The sequence below is a fragment of the Phallusia mammillata genome, chromosome 6 (assembly GCF_965637545.1).
Source record: "Phallusia mammillata chromosome 6, kaPhaMamm4.hap1.1, whole genome shotgun sequence".
In the NCBI taxonomy this organism is placed as follows: Eukaryota; Metazoa; Chordata; class Ascidiacea; order Phlebobranchia; family Ascidiidae; genus Phallusia; species Phallusia mammillata.
Genome location: NC_137257.1, coordinates 9,180,787 through 9,200,333, shown reverse-complemented (window position 1 = coordinate 9,200,333; position 19,547 = coordinate 9,180,787). Strand labels below are relative to the sequence as shown.

General features: G+C 35.4%; 3 protein-coding genes across 4 annotated transcripts; 2 read left to right on the top strand and 1 right to left on the bottom strand.

Annotated features, from left to right (window-relative positions):
- Positions 1–996: 996 nt before the first annotated feature.
- Positions 997–8,293, top strand: LOC145232429 (splicing factor 3A subunit 3-like). The gene is made up of 11 exons (XM_080097050.1): positions 997–1,314; positions 1,524–1,571; positions 2,241–2,315; positions 2,708–2,864; positions 3,041–3,215; positions 4,131–4,338; positions 4,713–4,879; positions 5,326–5,489; positions 7,094–7,278; positions 7,438–7,528; positions 8,008–8,293. Exons 1-11 carry the CDS (start codon positions 1,219–1,221, stop codon positions 8,139–8,141), a joined length of 1,500 nt encoding a protein of 499 aa, XP_079953176.1. The 5' UTR covers positions 997–1,218; the 3' UTR covers positions 8,142–8,293.
- LOC145232434 (proteasome assembly chaperone 1-like) lies at positions 7,913–12,373 on the bottom strand. Its single transcript, XM_080097055.1, has 7 exons — positions 12,167–12,373; positions 11,255–11,349; positions 11,117–11,185; positions 9,442–9,545; positions 9,162–9,360; positions 8,694–8,830; positions 7,913–8,381 (listed from the first exon to the last, which is right to left on the bottom strand). The coding sequence occupies exons 1-7, from the start codon at positions 12,241–12,243 to the stop codon at positions 8,307–8,309; spliced, it is 756 nt and encodes a 251-aa protein (XP_079953181.1). The 5' UTR covers positions 12,244–12,373; the 3' UTR covers positions 7,913–8,306.
- A 541-nt stretch (positions 12,374–12,914) lies between these two features.
- Positions 12,915–19,418, top strand: LOC145232430 (galactosylceramide sulfotransferase-like). 2 transcript variants are annotated; one of them, XM_080097051.1, is made up of 7 exons: positions 12,923–14,306; positions 15,101–15,205; positions 15,553–15,737; positions 16,148–16,357; positions 17,022–17,169; positions 17,537–17,665; positions 17,941–19,418. In XM_080097051.1, the coding sequence occupies exons 1-7, from the start codon at positions 14,115–14,117 to the stop codon at positions 18,295–18,297; spliced, it is 1,326 nt and encodes a 441-aa protein (XP_079953177.1). In that variant the 5' UTR covers positions 12,923–14,114; the 3' UTR covers positions 18,298–19,418. The 2 variants fall into 2 exon arrangements, with proteins under 2 accessions (XP_079953178.1, XP_079953177.1); XM_080097052.1 differs by lacking the exon at positions 17,537–17,665 and having other exon boundaries at positions 12,915–14,306.
- The last annotated feature ends 129 nt before the right edge of the window (positions 19,419–19,547 follow it).

Here is a 19,547-nt window from a genome sequence, read left to right as displayed (position 1 = left end):
TTCATCTTATCATAGAACTGTTAAATGTATTGCAAATTTATGTAGGTTTGCACTTTTTCCAGTAGCAAAAAAATAAGTATACCGTTAACCTAAATAAAGACTTTAAAAAGTATAACTTTGATAAACAAACTGCTTTGGTTAACACTTATATTTCTAAGTTTTTGAAATATCTGTACAATCAACATTTTTTATTACTAAAAACGGTCGGGATCATTTATATTTACTACACTTTATTCACAAATTTGCTAGCAAACGATGCAGAAAATTTTTTTCGCTAAACTCGTGCCAATAAAACTGCTTTCCTGCAAACATTGTGCGTTGCCTGGCAACCAATGACGTCATTTTTACGTCACGCATAAATTTTCTTGTCAGCAAGGCAATTTAGAAATAAAAAATATTTAGTCGTTAAGCCAGGTTATTGAAAAAAACATCCAAAACCCTATCCTTTGCGTTGTTAAAAGCGTGCAAAGTCGCCCCATTTCACGCTCCATGAATTCTCGTGCGACAACTTGTGTTTGATAGATAGACTTTGGAAAGACCCATGTCCATGTGAATTGACACGGTCCAGTGAAGCCAACACGAAAATCAACAGCGTGAACGCCGGTCAGACTCTATTTAAACATAAAGTTTTAATTTACACAAACATACTACATCACACAAACAAATAAAGAAGACGGTTTGCCATAAAATATCTCCCCAAAAACATAAGATCAGAGTTTCAACAAACAACAAAATACACAAACTTTTTACGGCAAACGTCACAAAAAATTTTACACTGATTCGTGAACAGTGCACATAAAAAAGACGACCCCCATACTGCAAACTTCTTTCACATGTGTATTATATTTTACCTTTTTTAAATTGTTCAATGTGTAGAACTTATTGCTCGTTTCTGTTTTGTTTTACCGTAAACTTAAGAAAAGTGATACGCATGTGGTATCGATACGTGTGAATATATTGTTACGTTTAGCGCCATGACGCTGTGAATACGTTTTGTATTGGATTGAATAGTAAAGTTGCTCAAGCAATTCATGGTCTTATTTTTTGTAGTTGTTGACTTGACTTCCAAAGTGGTTCAAACTAAATAAAAATACATAGCCGTAGCCCGTAATATTAGAAACTTTGGATTTCGGCTGCAAGCCTGCCCGCAGCTATTCTTGTACCAATATCTTTGTAAAAAATAAAAGCCTAAAATCAAGGCCAATAATCAAGTTCAATATGGAGACTATTTTGGAACAACAACGGCGACTACATGAAGAGAAGGAACGACTGATGGATGCAATGAGAAAAGAGTCTTTGCATACGAAGACCACGGTATGCTGCTTACAAATATAAACTTTTTGTTTTTGTTATGATGGTATAAAAAACCAATAAGCGAAAATTATAAATAATGTAAGTTGAAGTGATTGTGAAAATTCTAATATTTTTTTTACATTTTTAATGTATAAAACACTAAAACAAATGTAAAATTTTACATGCTGTTTGTAATCATGTTTGTAATCAACAAAAACATGTTTTTTCAGCTCCGTGAAAATATCAATTCTGACCATCGCTTGAAACTTCTCATGGATGTAAGTTCTTTTTGTTGCCTTCATCAATGATTCCAGAGCAGTATGAATGGTTCATAATAGGGTACCTCTATTTCTCGACTTTTTCAAAAAATGAGAAATTAAAAATCCATTTCTCTATTTTTTATTTAAGCCAATTTTCTAACAAAAACGAACCAAAAAATTTCCGATTGTGTATTTTTTTGCTTCTAGTACCGATAGCAAGTAGTGATTTGGTAGCAAACCAGTAAAAACCGAAGCAACTGTTATAGATCTTCCGCGACCAGGTGTGACTACTGCCTGAGAAAGGTGAAAGTTTAGTGGCAACGCACATTAAAAATTGCTGTTTCGTAAGCAAAATAAGAAAGTTATGTACCCAGTCCGCTCGTGACGTAATTTTTCTTGACAAATTCTTATTTATTTCTCGAGAATCGAGACCCGATTTTTTCGAAATTTCTCGAGAGGGAACTCTAGTTTATAATCATCATTAAAACGTTAAATGCAAAAACAAGATCAAAGCCTCATGACTGTTCATATTTATGAGCAACATCACAGTTCCGATCTTTTTTTCATTTGTTTATTTGAATATTTAAAAATTATGGAAACCTATTGTTTGGCTTCAATAGGGGTATGGGATGTTGTGCTTACTTTTTTGCCTGTTTGTACAGTAACAACATTTCCTAATTTTTACAGAGGACTTCAGAGGTTGCATCCACACTCACTGATCTCTATTTGGACAAAGATGACATGAGAAAGGATGAAGTTAAGGTATCTCGATCTTAACATTTAAAAAATGGTTCCTTGGTCTTGTATTGTAGCCAATACTCAATCATGATCATTAGGAGTCCCAAACTGTACTCATACAGAGCAAATATTGTTATTTTAAAATCACCCTGTTTTGTTGTTTTTGCATTAAATATTATCTAGGGGTGCTTATTTATCACATGATTCAACCTTTGGGGATCTAAGGTGTTTATGACAAATATATATATAAAGTGATGTATGTAAAATTGTGTCAGTAGTACATATATATATATATATATATATTTGTGGTGTAAAACATTAGGTTCTAGTTTTAGACTGAAAACGTGTATTGGACCTAAACAACTTCTATGCTGTACTTTGTATACAGTTTCACGCCACTGTAACTTTTTACACAGGCAATTGCTGGACCAAATGAATTTCAAGAATTTTACAAACGCCTAAAAGAAATAAAGGACTTCCATCGTAAACACCCAGATGAAATTTTTGTGCCAATGTCAATGGAGTTTGATGAGCTTGAAAAAGCAAGAGAAAATCCAACAGATGACATGAATAGTATGTATTTGTTGCATTGGCTGAACTCCCTATTGTATTTTAACATAGGCAATTGAAATTGAAAATTGCTCGCTTAAGTTCAAGTAGGCTTTGTTAATCTTAGTTGTCAATTTTAAATTCCTGGTTGTCTGAAATTAAATAAGTGTTACCAATTACTGTGATGTATTATTTTGCAGATCTGGTTCAATTTTCAGATGAAGAGTCATATGGCAAGTTTCTGGACTTGCATGAATGTTATTCTAAGTTCATCAATATTAAAGGTGTTGAAAAAATAAGTTATGTACGATACCTTGAAAATTTTGACAAACTCTTCGAAATTTCAAGAGACAAGAAAAACAAATCCTATAAAAAGTAAGTTTACTATTCATGTGTACTTTTTAAATTATGTACTATGATTGGATATCAAAATGGTTTTATGTAAATACTGTGGTAACAATTTGCAGTTTTCAATATATACCATTTTGTTTCAATTTTGTACAGATCTTGTACTATATAATGGAAAAAAATTGTTTAGGTGGATTTGTTCCCATATTTGGTCATGTAACTGCTACAAAATTGTTATAACCGTACACCAGTGATTCTCAAACTGTGTGCCGCGGCACACTAGTGTGCCGTGAGAGATATCCAAGTGTGCCGCGAAATATTTTCTTTTTTGAAGTGCAAATACATTCCCTAGTGTTTTAGGCCTTTACGGCGAAATACTGGTGCGCATAACAAGGTTTTAAAGCCCATATTTTGTTATTGGTAATAAAAAGCATCCTTACCCACCACAATAAAGTTGAAAGTTAACTTAATTATAAGCTTATGATCAACTTCTGTTGTGTTTCCCTGCGAAGTGTGCCGCGGAAGGAAATTTTCGTTCTTTAATGCGCCGCATGGTAAAAAAGTTTGAGAACCACTGCCGTACACAATTATCATTAGGTGTTGAAGTAATACACTGTAATTTGCAACCCATATTGCCCATCACTTAACCCACAGGTTCTATAATGTCTCACTTAAAAAAAAATTCTTGGGGCTTGTCTTGATAAAATGGACTCACCATTTGTGTAAATATATATTTATCTGTTTGGGTTGTTTACAGTATACAGTAAACCTTGGTTAATCCAGGCCCATTTTGGACCAAAATATTGTCCAGATTAGGCGAAGATCCAGATTAACCTATGTCAATTATTTCAAGCCTTATCAGATTTTAAATCACTTGTACCTCAAGTTTTGTCAAAATTGTACAAAGATCCGGATTATATGAAACATTTTAATTACTTACAGTTACATTGGAGCTTTATTGGATTATCTGATATCATTCTGCCAGCGGGTGAAGCCACTACTCGACCTAAAAGAGGAATACAAGAAAGTAGAAAAATCTTTTGAGGAAGAATGGGAGAAGGCCGACTTTCCTGGTTGGGGCAAAGAGGCGGGAAGTGCGATGGCTCACTCAGGAGCACATCTTGATCTGAGTGCTTTTTCCTCTGCCGATGTGAGTTGTGTGTGCCAATGGCTGGTGCCAAATGTATTTTGTGTCTAAACATTGCAAAAACTGTTTGATGAAAATTCACTATTAAAAAAACTGTAACTACAAATTGGAAGCTGTAACTACAAATTGGAAGTTGTATCAGGCATGCAGGTTTAAATTATTATTTTTTTGTATACAACTAAACTTGTTTTTAGAAGTATTGCTTTCAAAACATGGTTTAAAAGTGTTAACTGCAGTATGCAGCTGTTAGGCAATGCCAAATATCAAAACAGTACTACTTTGCATTTATTAGTGTAAAAAAAATTCATAAATTGGAAAGCTAAATCATAAAGATGTTTGAGCAAAACCTCACATCAATGACAAGACTATGTTAATAGGAATTAGCTTCACTTGGGCTGGATCGACTGAAATCTGCACTAATGGCGCTCAATCTTAAGTGTGGGGGCACCCTTGATCAACGAGCGGAGAGATTATTTAGTACAAAAGGCAGGACCATGGATGAACTGAAACCATCACTTTTTGCCAAAAACAAACAGTCAAAAAAGTAAGTACTGTTGTCATATAACAGTGGTAACTGCAATATTATGCAAAAATCTGTGCCTTAAGCAGTGTTGTGAAGTCCGATAAATTTTCAATTCAGACTCCACTGTTGAAAAATATTTAACGCGAATTAATTTAAGTATACTGACTATAACTGCAACTAAAAACATTTGACAATTTCTGAGTAAAAAAGTGGCATCGTCGTATTTAAAGATTTTTTTAAAGATTGATGTTCAATTAAAAAGTGCATCACAAAAAGGCCTTTTCAGCTTGCTAATTTTCATAGACCAGCCTAAATGTTGGCTTTGCACAATTTATTATGGTTTTTCCAAAAACTTGGCTAAAAGTTTGAGTCACCTAAAAAAACTCTGACTCCAATCCCACCTTAAAAAGTGTGACTCCTAGGACTTCACAATTGGCTTTGATGTTTGATCTTTTAACTTTGTTTAGGGAAGATCCCAACAGGGGCAAAGACATTGCATTTTTGGAAGCCCAGGTCTACCACTTAATGGAGCTGCTAAGCGAACAGAGGCAGGCCACTCGTGAAAATGTGCAACGACGACAAGCGAGGACCGAAAATGAAAGAGAAGATGAAGGAGAAGAAGTTGTGTCAGGTGAATATGACAGTGTACACCTTAAATCAGTGTTTCTTAACCTTTTTCGCACTCGTACCCTTTGAGCTTTCATAAAATTTTCTCGTACCCCTTTCAACAATGGCCGACGAAAGTAAATATAATTGTAATAATAGGAATTAAACTTAGTGTATTTATAACTTGGGTGTTGAATGCATGCATGCATGAAAACACTATTGTAAGTAGGACAAAACTAACCCGTTCTAGATATATAACAAAGTAACTTGTTACGCATTCTTCATAAATATGCTTATAATTAAATAGCATATAATTTCACCCTGCATGTCGTACCCCCTGCTTTGATGCTTCGTACCCCCAAGGGGTACACGTACCCCTGGTTAAGAACCACTGCCTTAAATAATAGAATGATCCAGAATTAGGGATGGCCTAAAACTGCAAGTGTTCTGTTTGGTCGAACACCGAGCATCTCACAGTAATGTTCAGTGACCAATGCATTGTAACATCACAAACATTTCGATGCTAGTTTGTAACTTTCCAAAGTCCCTTACTTCTCCTGCTGTGTATTAAGCTGTACATGCCCCAGTACCACCATCTAACGCATTTAAAACCACAGTCATTTATGTTCTTGGATACCTATTCGTTCACTAGTTTCATATGTTAGCAGGGTATGAACACACAAATATAATGCTCTGGTCAGTTTGTGCAACTGTTTGGCTGAGCACTAGGGTTTCTCAAATTTGCCACTTTGGCTTATCCCGGGATTCCGGGACAAAAACAACCTTAATCCCGGGAAATCCCGGGATTTTATTCGATTTTTGTCAAATTTAAAACATTTGTTTGTTTGCTTAATTTTTTATTGTTAGTGGGCCGGCTAAGCATAAATGCATTATGTTCACCGCCATGTTAGAGGCCGCCGTAGAGCTGCCTGTTATATTCCAAGTTTAAAAATATTTTTAAAATTAAAATAATTTTTTTTTATTGAAATCAGTTTTCGATTAAGGCGGTTGATGAGTCCAATTTAGTTCAACTCATCATGTTCCACTGGGTTGGGGCAATGCCGCTCAAGTTTTTTGCTCAGGGAAACAAAGCTACCGAGATAGGATTAGAACCCACAAGCTTGTGACACACATCGATGGTGCTATAACCACTTGGTCGTCTTGGAATTTTTAAAGAGAGAGCTATAACGCGAATTTGACAAACTAAATAGCTATAACGTGGGTTCTAACACTGTTGTAATGTTCGCAACAACAGAATTATTTATCATTCCTGTTTGAATTGTTACATGAAACCTCGGGAAATCCTTTAATTCACGGAAACTCTGTGGGTTTCGCACCCCTGGTTGAAGAGTGCGACTTAAAAAGCAATCAATTTTTGTCCCTGGATATCTCGGGATTTTCTCTTTTGCTGAAATTGTCTGGGATCCCGGGAAAGAAACTCTACTGTACTGAGCACCTTTGTTTTTGATGCTCAGTACCTAGTGCTTGGTTTCTGGCTTTGCTCAGATCAACCCATCATCCAATATTATGCCGAGTTTGGTCCAACTAATTAGCTTAAAGGGGCCCAATGATTGAGAGCATTAGGCCCCTTAATTGTAAAAAAATCCATAAGCTGTTCATTTTATACAGAGAGTGACAGTGATGATGAAGAAGATGAGATTATTTACAACCCTAAGAACTTACCTCTTGGCTGGGATGGAAAACCGATTCCCTACTGGCTGTACAAGCTGCATGGCCTAAACATCAACTACAATTGTGAAATATGTGGAAATCAAACCTACAGGGGGCCGAAGGCATTTCAGAGACATTTTTCAGTATGCGACTTTTTGTTTCTAAAATCAATGTGTTTTTAAATTTTAATCAAATCAACAAATATAATCGAATAATTACTTTAACAAATGTACTTTTTTATAACTGAGGGATAACACAGTGCGATTACAAGTACAAATTCTATGTGGCTTTCCTGTTTATAGGAATGGAGACATGCCCATGGAATGAGATGTCTTGGAATTCCGAACACTGCTCACTTTGCCAATGTCACTCAAATTGAGGATGCACTTGCCTGTAAGTCCTAATTTTCAGATATTTTTATTTTACCCCACATGCCACACCAGTGAATAACTTGTTATTATGCATCTAATGTTCAAGCAAGTCATTGAAATCAACATATTATTTGAAGGCGTAGGCTGTATTTATGCCATAATTCTAAAAATACATATGGTTAGTAAGTCCTAAAGTGATTTGTTCGCAACTGCTGAATTATTAGTTATATTTCACTTGGCAAAAAGTTATAACCTGTAATCTGCCTGCAACGCTCTGGAGCAGCTAACAACTCCTGCTTCTTCTTTTGGCTATACACATAGAATAGAAGTCTCTTATTCTAAATACCAGCACATACAAAATCAGTGCTACACCATGACATCATAGTTTTTGTCTGACAGTGTCCAATTCTGAGTCATTGTTTGTTTATTTGTAAAGATAAAAGCTTAACCTCACTATTGGTATGTGATTCGTTTCTAACATATACAACACCAATATTTTAGTGTGGACCAAAATAAAACAAACTAAGAACTCTGAACGATGGAACCCAGAGCATGAAGAAGAATTTGAGGACTCTGCTGGTAATGTAGTGACAAAGAAAACATTTGATGATCTTCAGAGACAAGGACTTCTTTGATTTCATGGAATTTCAAGTGAACTTTGAACTTCACTTGACCCTGAACTTGGAAAAAATAGTCTTATGACTTGAAATGCTGCTTTCATTTGGGTTGTGTAGATCGATTCCTGCCCAGAAGTGCGTTAGGGCAAATAAACTCCATTTCTTTGATATATTTGCTGTGTTTTATATGTACAGAGTTTGGTTGTTTGCTGGTGATTGAAGATACAGCTTGATTCTTGACAGTGATTCCTCTTTAGGCTGCAACATAAGTTCATTATTTTTAAAATTTGTGTTTTGCTGGCTTTTTAAACCTGTCAGCAAACTGTAATTGCAGCAGTAGTAGCAATATTAACAACTGGTATATGAATTGTATCAAAAACCAGGAATATTCATTTGGTATTTTAAATGCAAATTATCCAAAAACACTATACACATTGACAAATATAACGGCCCTTGCTCGGACATTACTGATAGGTGCAAGCAGAATTCAACTTTGATGCCACATTTTATCATTATTTTAAGTAATTAATAGAGCTATCAATATCGGGTTTGCTTTTGTATTCTACTTACCACTTTGCTGGTCTTGAATGGTTCTTCGCCAGTTAGTTTACTAAAAGCAAGAAGTGTGGCAGCATCTGGTAGAACTGTTTCAGTGTAGCAGATGTACAAAGCTGCTGCAATCTTGTTGAGCTGGCAGTATGACATCACTGCAAAAAAATATAAACTAGTAATGTACTGGATATAAGGTTTACCAAATTAGCCATTTTTACTTTAAGATTAAGCTTCGGCTAAACGTTTTGTTGGGATTCGGCAAATAACAAATCTTTTGAGAAACCCAATTTAAACTGCAAAGCATGTCTATTCTACCTAATTGCACACCACACAGTCTAACAATCTGCAGAATAACCTAAAAACTAATAAAACTTTCAGTCTGTCCACTCCAAACGCACAAACAGCCTAATATTTGTTTTCACTATGAACCAAACTTAACTGATTTGGTGCATTACTACAAACTACATTCAAATCAGAAAACCATACCTGCTGCAGTTAATCCTTTAGCCATGTTGGGTTGTGAAAGTGCATCTATGTCAGGTACATCAGGGTGCTTGGAAGTTTTCAAGTGGCGCAAAAATGGCAAAGACAGTTTGGCAATTGAATGTGTATGGTAATTGTAAACAGTGTCTGCATCCAGCAAGCATACTTGTGTGTTCTCACCACAATGCACAACTTCAAAAACCTATAAAAAAGAGGGTTGGATTCGTAGACAAAGTATTAGGATCAACTTTGCAATATGATTGTTAGGAGAGACTAACACTACCTTTTGAATCAGGCACCATAGCTTGTCCGGCAGAATATATGTAGATGAGATGCAGTAAATCACTTTGCCACATGTGCTTGAGTAAAAACCAATGATTGTTTTTTCTACAAACAGTTTTGTGAAATAAAAATAATGGTTAATATATATTTTTAAATATTTCATTTAAAATACTACTTCTATAATGAACACAAATCACAATCTAGGCTGGCAATGTCAGAATTGTCAGGTAGTTAAAAAAATTCCAAGTAAATGCAACCACACATCAGATATAAGTTTTCATTGCACCAAGATGACAGAGTGATTAGCACAACCATCTTATGCTCACAAGGTTGTGGGTTCCAATCCTGCTTTGACCACTTGTGTACCCTGAGCAAAAACTTAAGCAACATCGCACCAAACCAGTGGTTCCCAAACTTGTTCATTATTTTGTCAAAACGGTCCCTTTGCCATTATTTCGAGGGCTCGCGGTCCTTAAGCTGGAATGTGTATTTCAGAAAAACGAAAAATAAATGCAGGATTTTCGCTAGTTATGCAAAATTGCGCATAATAACGATCTAAACTCTAAAGACAGCTTGTGACATTACAGACAAGACAAAAAGCAGTACGATTGTGCACGAACAATTGCATTTTTGACAGTTGTCATTCAATATAGGCTATTGTTTAGCAATGGAGACAGTCGATTTCTCAATTCTCTTGATTTAAACTTTTTCAGTGGCACAAACTGACGTTAAATAAGATTATAGAATTACTTTACTTCGTGGTCCCCTCAAAATTGCCTCACGGACCCCTAAAGCAGGGGTCCGCAAATACTTTTTGGCGCCACCCTAAAAAAATTGCTCCAAATTATCGCGACCCAAGCATTTTGTTAGCATGTAAGTTTGTGGAAAATACGAATCAACCAGATACCAATACTAAGACTGCTATTATGCCTTTGTCAGTTGCTATTTTCTTGCACAAAATAAAGCGAAACTCAGCACATAAAACAGTAGGTAAACGAACGTATTTATTCAGCAAAATGGTAACAGAAAAGCATGACTACTTGCGGAGGTACGCTTAACTTATTGCATTGTTACATAAACTGCATGTAACAGTTACGTAGTCATATGAACAATGCAATAATAATTTGGTTGAAAAAGCTGAAAGTTCATTAATACTATAGATGCGATGCTTATATTCATGGAAAATTTAAAATATTTTGCGACCCAGACTGGAAGGTCTCGCGACACAAATTTGGGTCGCGACCCACTATTTGCGGACCTCTGCCCTAAAGGACCGCGGACCCCAGTTTGGGAACCGCTGCACCAAACAGAGAAACTCAATTAAAAATACAATAAATTCCAAAAGCAAATTAAAAATGATCTAACAGACTTACAATAAAACAGGCACATCGATAGCAGACTTCTTGTGGGCATAATGCAGTCAGGCATTACCCACCAGGGATTACAACAAAACAAACTAAATTCTTGACTTTCACATATCTAATGTTTCTCTGATTAAGAAACTGTAAGGGATTTAAATATACTAATAAAACCCAAATCTCTTGTGCTTGTAGTTTTATATCAAAGATCAAAAATGCTCCAGCAAAATTGTGGAAGTACAAAACTAAGCATAAGCTAATCAATGGTTGATCTACCAAATATTTTAGATAAATAAATATACAAATAATACCCATTACCTTTAGAATCATTAATTTCTACTATGTTTCCTAATGAGTTCGTTAATTCCATATGACACTGTAAAAAACCTAAAAAAACAATGGGTTGGCAAAGGTTATACAAAAAAATTAAACACAAATCAACCATGTCAACACTACCTGCAGGAACTGCACCTACAGCCATTACCAGCCAGTTTGGTGAAAACTGTTTAGATCCAGAATCATCAGATGGTTTCCATATAAATTCAGGATTTCTATGACAAAAGTACAAAGAACTAACGATACACCATACTGTAAACCAGTGCTTCCCAACCTTTTCCAGCTCACAGCTCACTTTTATTTTTTATTTTTTTGGCGCACCACTGTTTCAACACATTGTGCTTTTGCCTCACAGTTCCTGCCTTTATTAAACCGTATTTGATGTATTCTGGGTCCAAATGAAGCTAACAAAGAGAGTTCTAGCATCAAGATGTTACAACTAATACAAGTAGTGTTGTGACGCGTCGATTGCAGTTTGGGTGTGTAATAAAAGCTTTGTTTAACTTATGTGGCTTTCATAGCAAGTAATATGTTGTTTTTTGATAATATAGTTTAGTAACTTGGAAGTACATTCACACGAACTGTGTAACTTTTTTAACTTCTATGTTGGTATGGTAATAGTTTCATAATAGATAGTGGTTGAAATGCAAAAGTAATGAAAGTATGGTTTATATTATTTTTCCCCTATTCTAACTTGTGATGTAGACAATAACTTTTTAGTCTGTGCTTTAGATTTACTATTGTGCATGTTGTGTGTTGCTTCTGAATTTCAAGCAGTAATTTTTTTGCATTCAGTCACACGAACACAACACATGTTATGCTAAATATACATTATTTGTGTTTATTGGTATTGGAGTTGCCATTTTCATCACTACAAGTGTAGCAAAAGTCATTAAACTGTGTCGGAATACTTTTACATTTATTCTTAGTCCTTTAAATAAGATCCAATTTAAGTGTTTTGATACATATGTGAGAGAAAATTAGCCAACAATCTTTTCTATTTATGGCAACAAAGTAATTATTAAAACTTACATGAATTCATCTTCACTTTCCTCGTCCTCTACAGCACGGGATATTACTGGCAAAACTTCACCGAAAAACGCAGCCATTGATCAAAAATTGTATCAACTTGTCAAGCACAATTCCCAAACAACATTTATAATCAGCACATGTGCATTGTCATTGTGCAGCGGGATTTCACCAAACGGGAATTACCCGATTTATTTTAACGGAGCATGCACATGAAATATATTTTGTTATTTGGTACAAAAATGTCATAGTAACAAAATATAATTAACCAAACTACTGCTTTTATGTAAACTGTGTATACTGTATATCATTTGCGTAATTTTATTCTTAAAATTTGTAACCGGTATTGTGTACAATCTGAAGTCAAAAAAAAATACGAGAAATAGTGAAAAAAATACGAGAATAGCCTTGTAGCATTTACGAAGTGTAAAGTAGCGTGTGCATGTTAATACAAAATTTTTGTACACTTTAGTCCATACACTAGTGCATAATCTACCGTCCGGGCAGATTAGCTCAAAGGTCAGAAATTGAACAATTGGTTTGTACGAAAAAAAGACACAATAATCGCCATAAACGGCCCGCGGCATTTTAGTTCGCTTGTCTTTAGTCAAGCCGTTTGTATTTTCGTAAATCCAATGCAACCTTTGGAAATCGCGCTATACGAAATCACGCATTCAAATACTGTCAAACGTTTTGTTGCATGTTTACTAGCTATGCCCAAGAAGGCTATAAGAGTAGCCTACATATTTATGGTTTATACATAGTATTTAGGAAAACCAGCAGCAAACAGTAAATTCGGTTGAGGTAAGCTGTTGAGTTTAGTTTGATTGGCGACAGCAGAAACCACAGCGAAATTTTGCAAATAACAATCAAGCAGGCTACATAGTGCAAGCAATGACCAATTGATATATGTGGGTTCAACGCACAGTAGACCAACTGTAGTATGTTATTCCAAAGCATTTTTGACAGTCAAGTGTTAATGAAACAATAAGTTCGGCTCCTTGTGGGTAAAGAGGGTTGGAGTAAGAGTAAAAGAACGTTGTAAAATAACAAAAAAGATTAGAAAGTTAACGGCGATTGCCAAATGTGTGAAAAACACTTGTGGTTCTGGTCCGCGAGGAGTTTGTTACCGGGCCGTATACGTTTTCAGGTTAAATGCTTCAAACCGTTTTGTCCGCGTATCCCGGGAATGATAAACTAATTTGGCCGCTTTAATTGCTGAATATTTGTAGTTTTTGAAGGCCGCTCCGCGATAAAATTTCAGTTTCAAAAACGGTCCGCAGTACAAAAAATGTTGGTGATCCCGGGCGTATAGACATAAAGCTACTTGCGCAAGTATTGTTAAAGGGAAAATGTGCAGCTGGTGATGCGGCGGAGAGGTAAATACTCCCTGCTCTTTTTCCGGTAGCATATAGCTGGGTGACGTTGGTGCTAGGTTGAAGCATGTCAAAGGTAGCTGTGTCTGTAGGTTTTCAAATTTTCTGCAGTAATGAACCTCCTTTATTAATCCATTATGTCTGTGGATCCCCACGCTATGGTAAAAGTCCCAAAATCGATGAATCAAAAAACAATATATTACAAATTATTGTTTTTCTAAACTCGGGCAAACAAAAAGAATTGATTCAACTAAATTGCCATGTGCATTCCTTAATTTGTCTGGAAGTCATAGCCTAGTTTTACGTCTGTTAGAATGGAAAATATTTTCCAATTAACAGAATCAGACAGTGAGTTTATCTGAACCATGTATATTTCCCCTAACTGGCATCTTCAGTTCCTTATTTAAACAGAATGGGTGCTCATCAATAACCATGCTGTCTGTTAGATACTTCAGTATAATCACTCGCTAAAGGCGGTTTACGTTTGTACAACACGTTTTCCTTGATTGTTTGTTTATTATTAGTCTGTGCATAGTAAAACAGCTGGGTTAGGTTTGCATTTTTGACCGTGTAACATGATGAGCATCCTGAAAAAACTCAAATTTATCTGTCTTGTGACGACGTTTTGTTTTGTCATCTGGTTTGCAATGGTAACAAACTCTACCGACAATGACACAGTAAAAGCAAGATTTCAAGCACAAAGAATTTCGAAACCTTCTTTTGCCAGCAATTCAGAAAATATGCAGCTACAACAAGATCACCAAGAGGTATATTCAAGTTGCTATACAAGTTTTCAATGAAAACCGTCCTCGTTGGCAACAATTCGGTTGAATGGCAGTTTGCTTGCAATTTAGATCCTGTCATTGAATACTTTTAATGTTCCACCTTTGTTACATGGCTAATCAGTTACAAGAGCTGCTATCATCATAACTTAAATCAGACGTATTGTAAACATCGATAGGTGGCGCAAAAGAACACTTGTATTAAAGTTGATATTGGGTCCTAACAATCTTTTTATATTTGTGTAAAGCTCTTAGAAAACGGGTACATTACTTTTACCTTTTGCATTTCATTAAAAATCGACTTATGCACTATATTTTGCGCCACTTTCGGTATTTAAAAAATGTCGAAAGTCACTGCAAAACCATTCTCAGCGAAAACACATTTCGTGCTACGCATGCCATAGTATAGTCTGTGGCAAAAGGCGGATTTTATATAGCGCTTATAGTGGTACCAATTTTAGCTAAATGTATGACCAGATACACGGAAATTTGCATTAGAAAACTTTGCAACTAATTTTGGCCTCAATTATTTGATTCCACTAAGATTCTCATTAGTTGCCCAGAAACAATAGTTATCTGGATCTCTACACTGGAATCGTGATCAAATTTAGTTAAACCAACCAATTATCTATTCATCTGGTTTTAACCGGAATTAAACTAAAGATTAGTTCGTGACTATTGCTTTTCCTGCCCAGTGTGTGTATTGTAGTCATAGTTAATAAGCCTATAGGCCTATAGTCTTACAGCAGTATCATACAGTTTGCAATTATTATTTTCAGTGTTCACCAGAGCGGCATTTCGTTTACATCAAGACACACAAAACCGGCAGCACAACCTTATACAAAGTTGTGGAAAACTTTGTACGCAAACACAAAATAAAAAAGGTAACTTGAATTTATCCACAACTGTCAAAACCAACGACGTTGTAATTTACGATGCTTTGTATTATTTTTTACGATGTGCCATTATCCAGATAAAGGCTCTTCGTATGGGACAATTATAAAACGTCTAATAATTTACAATAAATATCTTCTGGAAGAGCAAAATTTGTTAATAAAGTTGTAATTTTATTCGTAATTGTCTTTTTGTTTCGATTTTGCTCTCGTTTTTTCAACAACAAAAAATATAAAAAAATATTATAAAAAGTATTTTCTAGAGAGTCAGTGTATAGGTAAACTCATAAACAAAAAATAATTAAGGGACAGTCATGTTCACTCTTTAAACTTTGCAGGCACGAAAAGATATCCGACCCTTTCTAGGTGGTTACCCCGGTCATCTGGATCTTCGATTTGTCGTAGTCTCGGAAAATAAACAACCAAGACCAATAGACCGACAAAAAGATATGGACAACGTTATTTTTTCGGACCACTTTCGCTACACACATTCTATGAAGAAATTGATGCCGAAAAACACAAAGTTGGTAAAATGTTTTCTCGTGTACAATTAAACTGAAGCTGCGATACCATGCATGGGAAATTTACTAACGCCATTCCTCATGACAGACGCACATTTGGCTATACTTCAATAGGTGGTGCAAAGAGCACAAACATATTAAAATCGATGTATTTCTAAAAATACTGAAGGCTATGGTGTTAGTACTATAGTTCTACCCCTCATACGCAATTATGATTAAAACAACAACACGGTGGTACTCTGAATTGCTCACTGGTATACAACTTTTTTGGCAAAACTCTAAACACCCTTATTCATGCACCCATGTAACCGTTGTACCACTTACTGGGGATGTACACCCAATAACGATGATAAAACAACCACTGGTTTGGATTAGGTAAAAACTGAAACAATTAACTATTACCTTTATCCAGGTACTTTACGATCATACGAGACCCGTGGCGCCATTTTCAGTCAGCGTTCCACTACTATTACGGAAGTGCAACGTACAACACTGAGCTTCAGGAAACGTGTTTCAAGTACCCGTTTTATCAGGTATCTGAAGGTCACCACAATACCAGCATTATTCAATATCTCCGCAAAACCGAGAAAAACCTGAACTCTTCTGTACCATGGTTTTTTAGGTAAGATTCATCGTACAGTATGTTCAACTCTGAAAACGTGGACATGAACATATAGACCAAGTATTGCTCATCCAGCAGTTTTTATTGTAAACAATCGACGTTTCGACGTCCTATACAAGACGCCTTCATCAGGATAATGACATTCGTCTTGCAAGTTATGTCATTATCCTGATGAAGGCGTCTTGTATAGGACGTCGAAACGTCGATTGTTTACAATAAAAACTGCTGGATGAGCAATACTTGGTCTAACATTATGCCTGGCAGCAATAGCTTATTTCATGAACATATAGGCTTATTGTAGAAATTATGCCACTTTTAAACAGACATATATATATCTTTTATCCGTAGACCAGTGTATACAACTATCGACCAAACACTGTGGAGTATTGGTTTTAATGCAAAATACGTGTTAATACATATTCGCTTATTAGTTTGGTCAGGGGGTTTAGTCCCTATTTGCATCATAACTTTTCAAGTGCCCGCTTCAGTATTCAAAGGTTGGGTTTCAGCAAACTATCTTAATATTAGCTCTCTATCCCAAGATAATAAAACAAATTCGTGCTGTCTTCAAAGTCAAATGCTTGGTGTACTAGTAATGTCAGCGGAGGAAACAGTATAGGCAACAGTGAAGGAAAAAAACATTCGCATTTGTCGTTTTATTTAGGAGCCGGAATTATCAGTCGTTCGATTTGGGTCTTGATCCGATGATAGATGACGACCAGAAAATCAAGGTGGCAGTTGACAAAATCTCACTTGATGTAGATCTGGTTTTAATCACCGACTATTTTGATCAATCCCTTATTCTCTTAAAGGTAAATTACTCTCTTTTCTGCCTTTATTATTTACAAGTGTATTTTAGTACAATTTCCATCAAAGCTTCATAAAGCAGCTAAAGAAAAAAATCCAGGATTCAACAAATGTCAGTAGGGCGTTGATGCAAAAGTCTATGGTTTGGTGTAACACGAAATGAAGGCATCGATTAGGCGCTTTTATTGGGTTAAAAATCGGTTACAATCTTAGACACCAGAGGTTGCATATTAAAAGTCAAATTTGACACGTCTTGTAAAAAAATTGTTTTAATTTGGCCAAGCAGTGACAAATAGTAAGAGATTAAGATTTTAGAAGTCCCCGTTTTATTTTCACTTGTTCCCATACTTTTATTGTTGATTCTTTATTTAGGAGTTATTGTGCATGGAGTGGGCAGATCTGTTGAATGCAGACGACGACGGCAAAAAGCATAAATACGACTTCACTGACATTAGACAATTTCCGGAGGCCGAGAAAATATTTCAAAAACTTTACAAATTGGTAAAACAAAAGTTGTATTACTGTAAATGTATTGCTAGGTAGTGTTTCAACAATTTTATAGCTGTATGAATAGACCGTCCTACCAAACACGGTATAACTACTAACACCATACCTCATGGCAGCCACAAAATTAACTAAATTTCGATAGTTGGGTAGGGCTGGTAATAAGTTTTTACAAATTTTACAAGGAACTAAGTTGTATTGATTTTGTTAATAATAATACAAATGCAATATGTGTTTCACAAGCAAAATAAGTGACAATTTTATCCCCTTAGGATACCGCACTATATCGGCACTTTAACGACACCTTATGGCGAAAAATTGACGCCTATGGACGTGAACGAATGGATCGTGACGTCACCACTCTGCGCTCGATGAGGCGATCACTTGCAGAGAAAAGAAAACATGAATATCAAGAAGAATTCGAAGACCTTAGTGGTCATAAAGTCAAATTCTACCTCTCCGGAGAAAGAGAAAGTGCTATTTTTAGAATCACAAACTTTCATCGTTTACCAAAAGACATGACGACATTGCTCACCCGCAAACTGCAGAAAAGTTACAATTTGAATTGGGACTATTGTAAAAACATGGCTCAGTATATGGTTGCCAACGGCGGTGGCTGCCCAATTTAATTGATTCGTTAACAGCGTTTGAGACGTTTTTTACTAATTCTTTAATTTATTTTTCATTTTATTCGCCAAGAGAAAGATTATGGCTATTTTACTCTTTTTTATAATCTGCCCGTATAAACTTACTTTTCGCTGATTGAGCTGATAAACTTTATGCAATTCTACCTAATTTGTTTGAGAAGCTAGTCTTGTTTGTGACTTAACTTTAAGAATACACATTAGCAAAACAGGAGTGGCCAGCACTGCGACAACAGCGCCTATATTTCAAATATAGAAATCATTTAGTTGAATTTAACATAAAAATCAAATTGGGTTGCCAAACAAGAAAAAATCTTATTATATCTGAAACAAATAGGTTAGTAAGTAGTTTACTTGTTGGTTGTACCACATTTTATTAAACCTATATTCAGTTTATTAAGTTTATTCAAGTCGATGGAATTAAATTTTAACTCAAGTAATCATGTAAATTTTTTGTGCCGGTAAGTCACATGATACACAAATTACAAAAGCGTAGCTAAATAAACATGAACTGTAATTTTTTAACAAAATATTTATTATTATTTAACTCTTTTACTTTTTCTGCGGTCACTCATATACGTTGCGACATGTGAAACGTGAAACGATACGCCTCGATTAACCCTGTTCTTTATCAAAGAAGCGTGAATAGAAATCAGAATTGCACCAGTTCCGCTACATTTACTTCACTGCGTTTCAAACCGATTCGATCTTGGGAAAACTGTAATGCACTGGGCGAAATCCAGTCCGTGTGAATTTGTGACATCAGCTGAACTGTGGGACAAAACATATTTGTTAAGTTGTCTGGAAAAAAACGCTGTGTTTGGTCTGGGCAGAAAATTAAAATTGAAATGTCTAGTTTTAGGTGATAAAGGTTACTTTTGTGTGTTTATTTAATCTACTGATGCTATGAGTGTATATATGATGTGACGACGAACAAAAGAGAAATTGTATAGTTTGACATTTTTTAGTGTTTTGATAAAACTTATCAGCAAAGTCTAGCAAATCGTTTTAACTTTGTAAACATACTACCCTTGTGTCTTTTGTCGCTTGGTTTACTTGAAACTGGTTTTATTTAGGTTTTTAAAATATCACCATAAAGGCAGCTGTTTTTTGTCTTTGTATAGTAGGCATACAGGTTTTTAAGGACAGAAATGTCAATCAGCATTTGTCCCTTCCAAGTACCAGTTCCGTTTTCTGTTATGTTTTCTCTTTTGGAAGTTTAGTCTGTTATATAA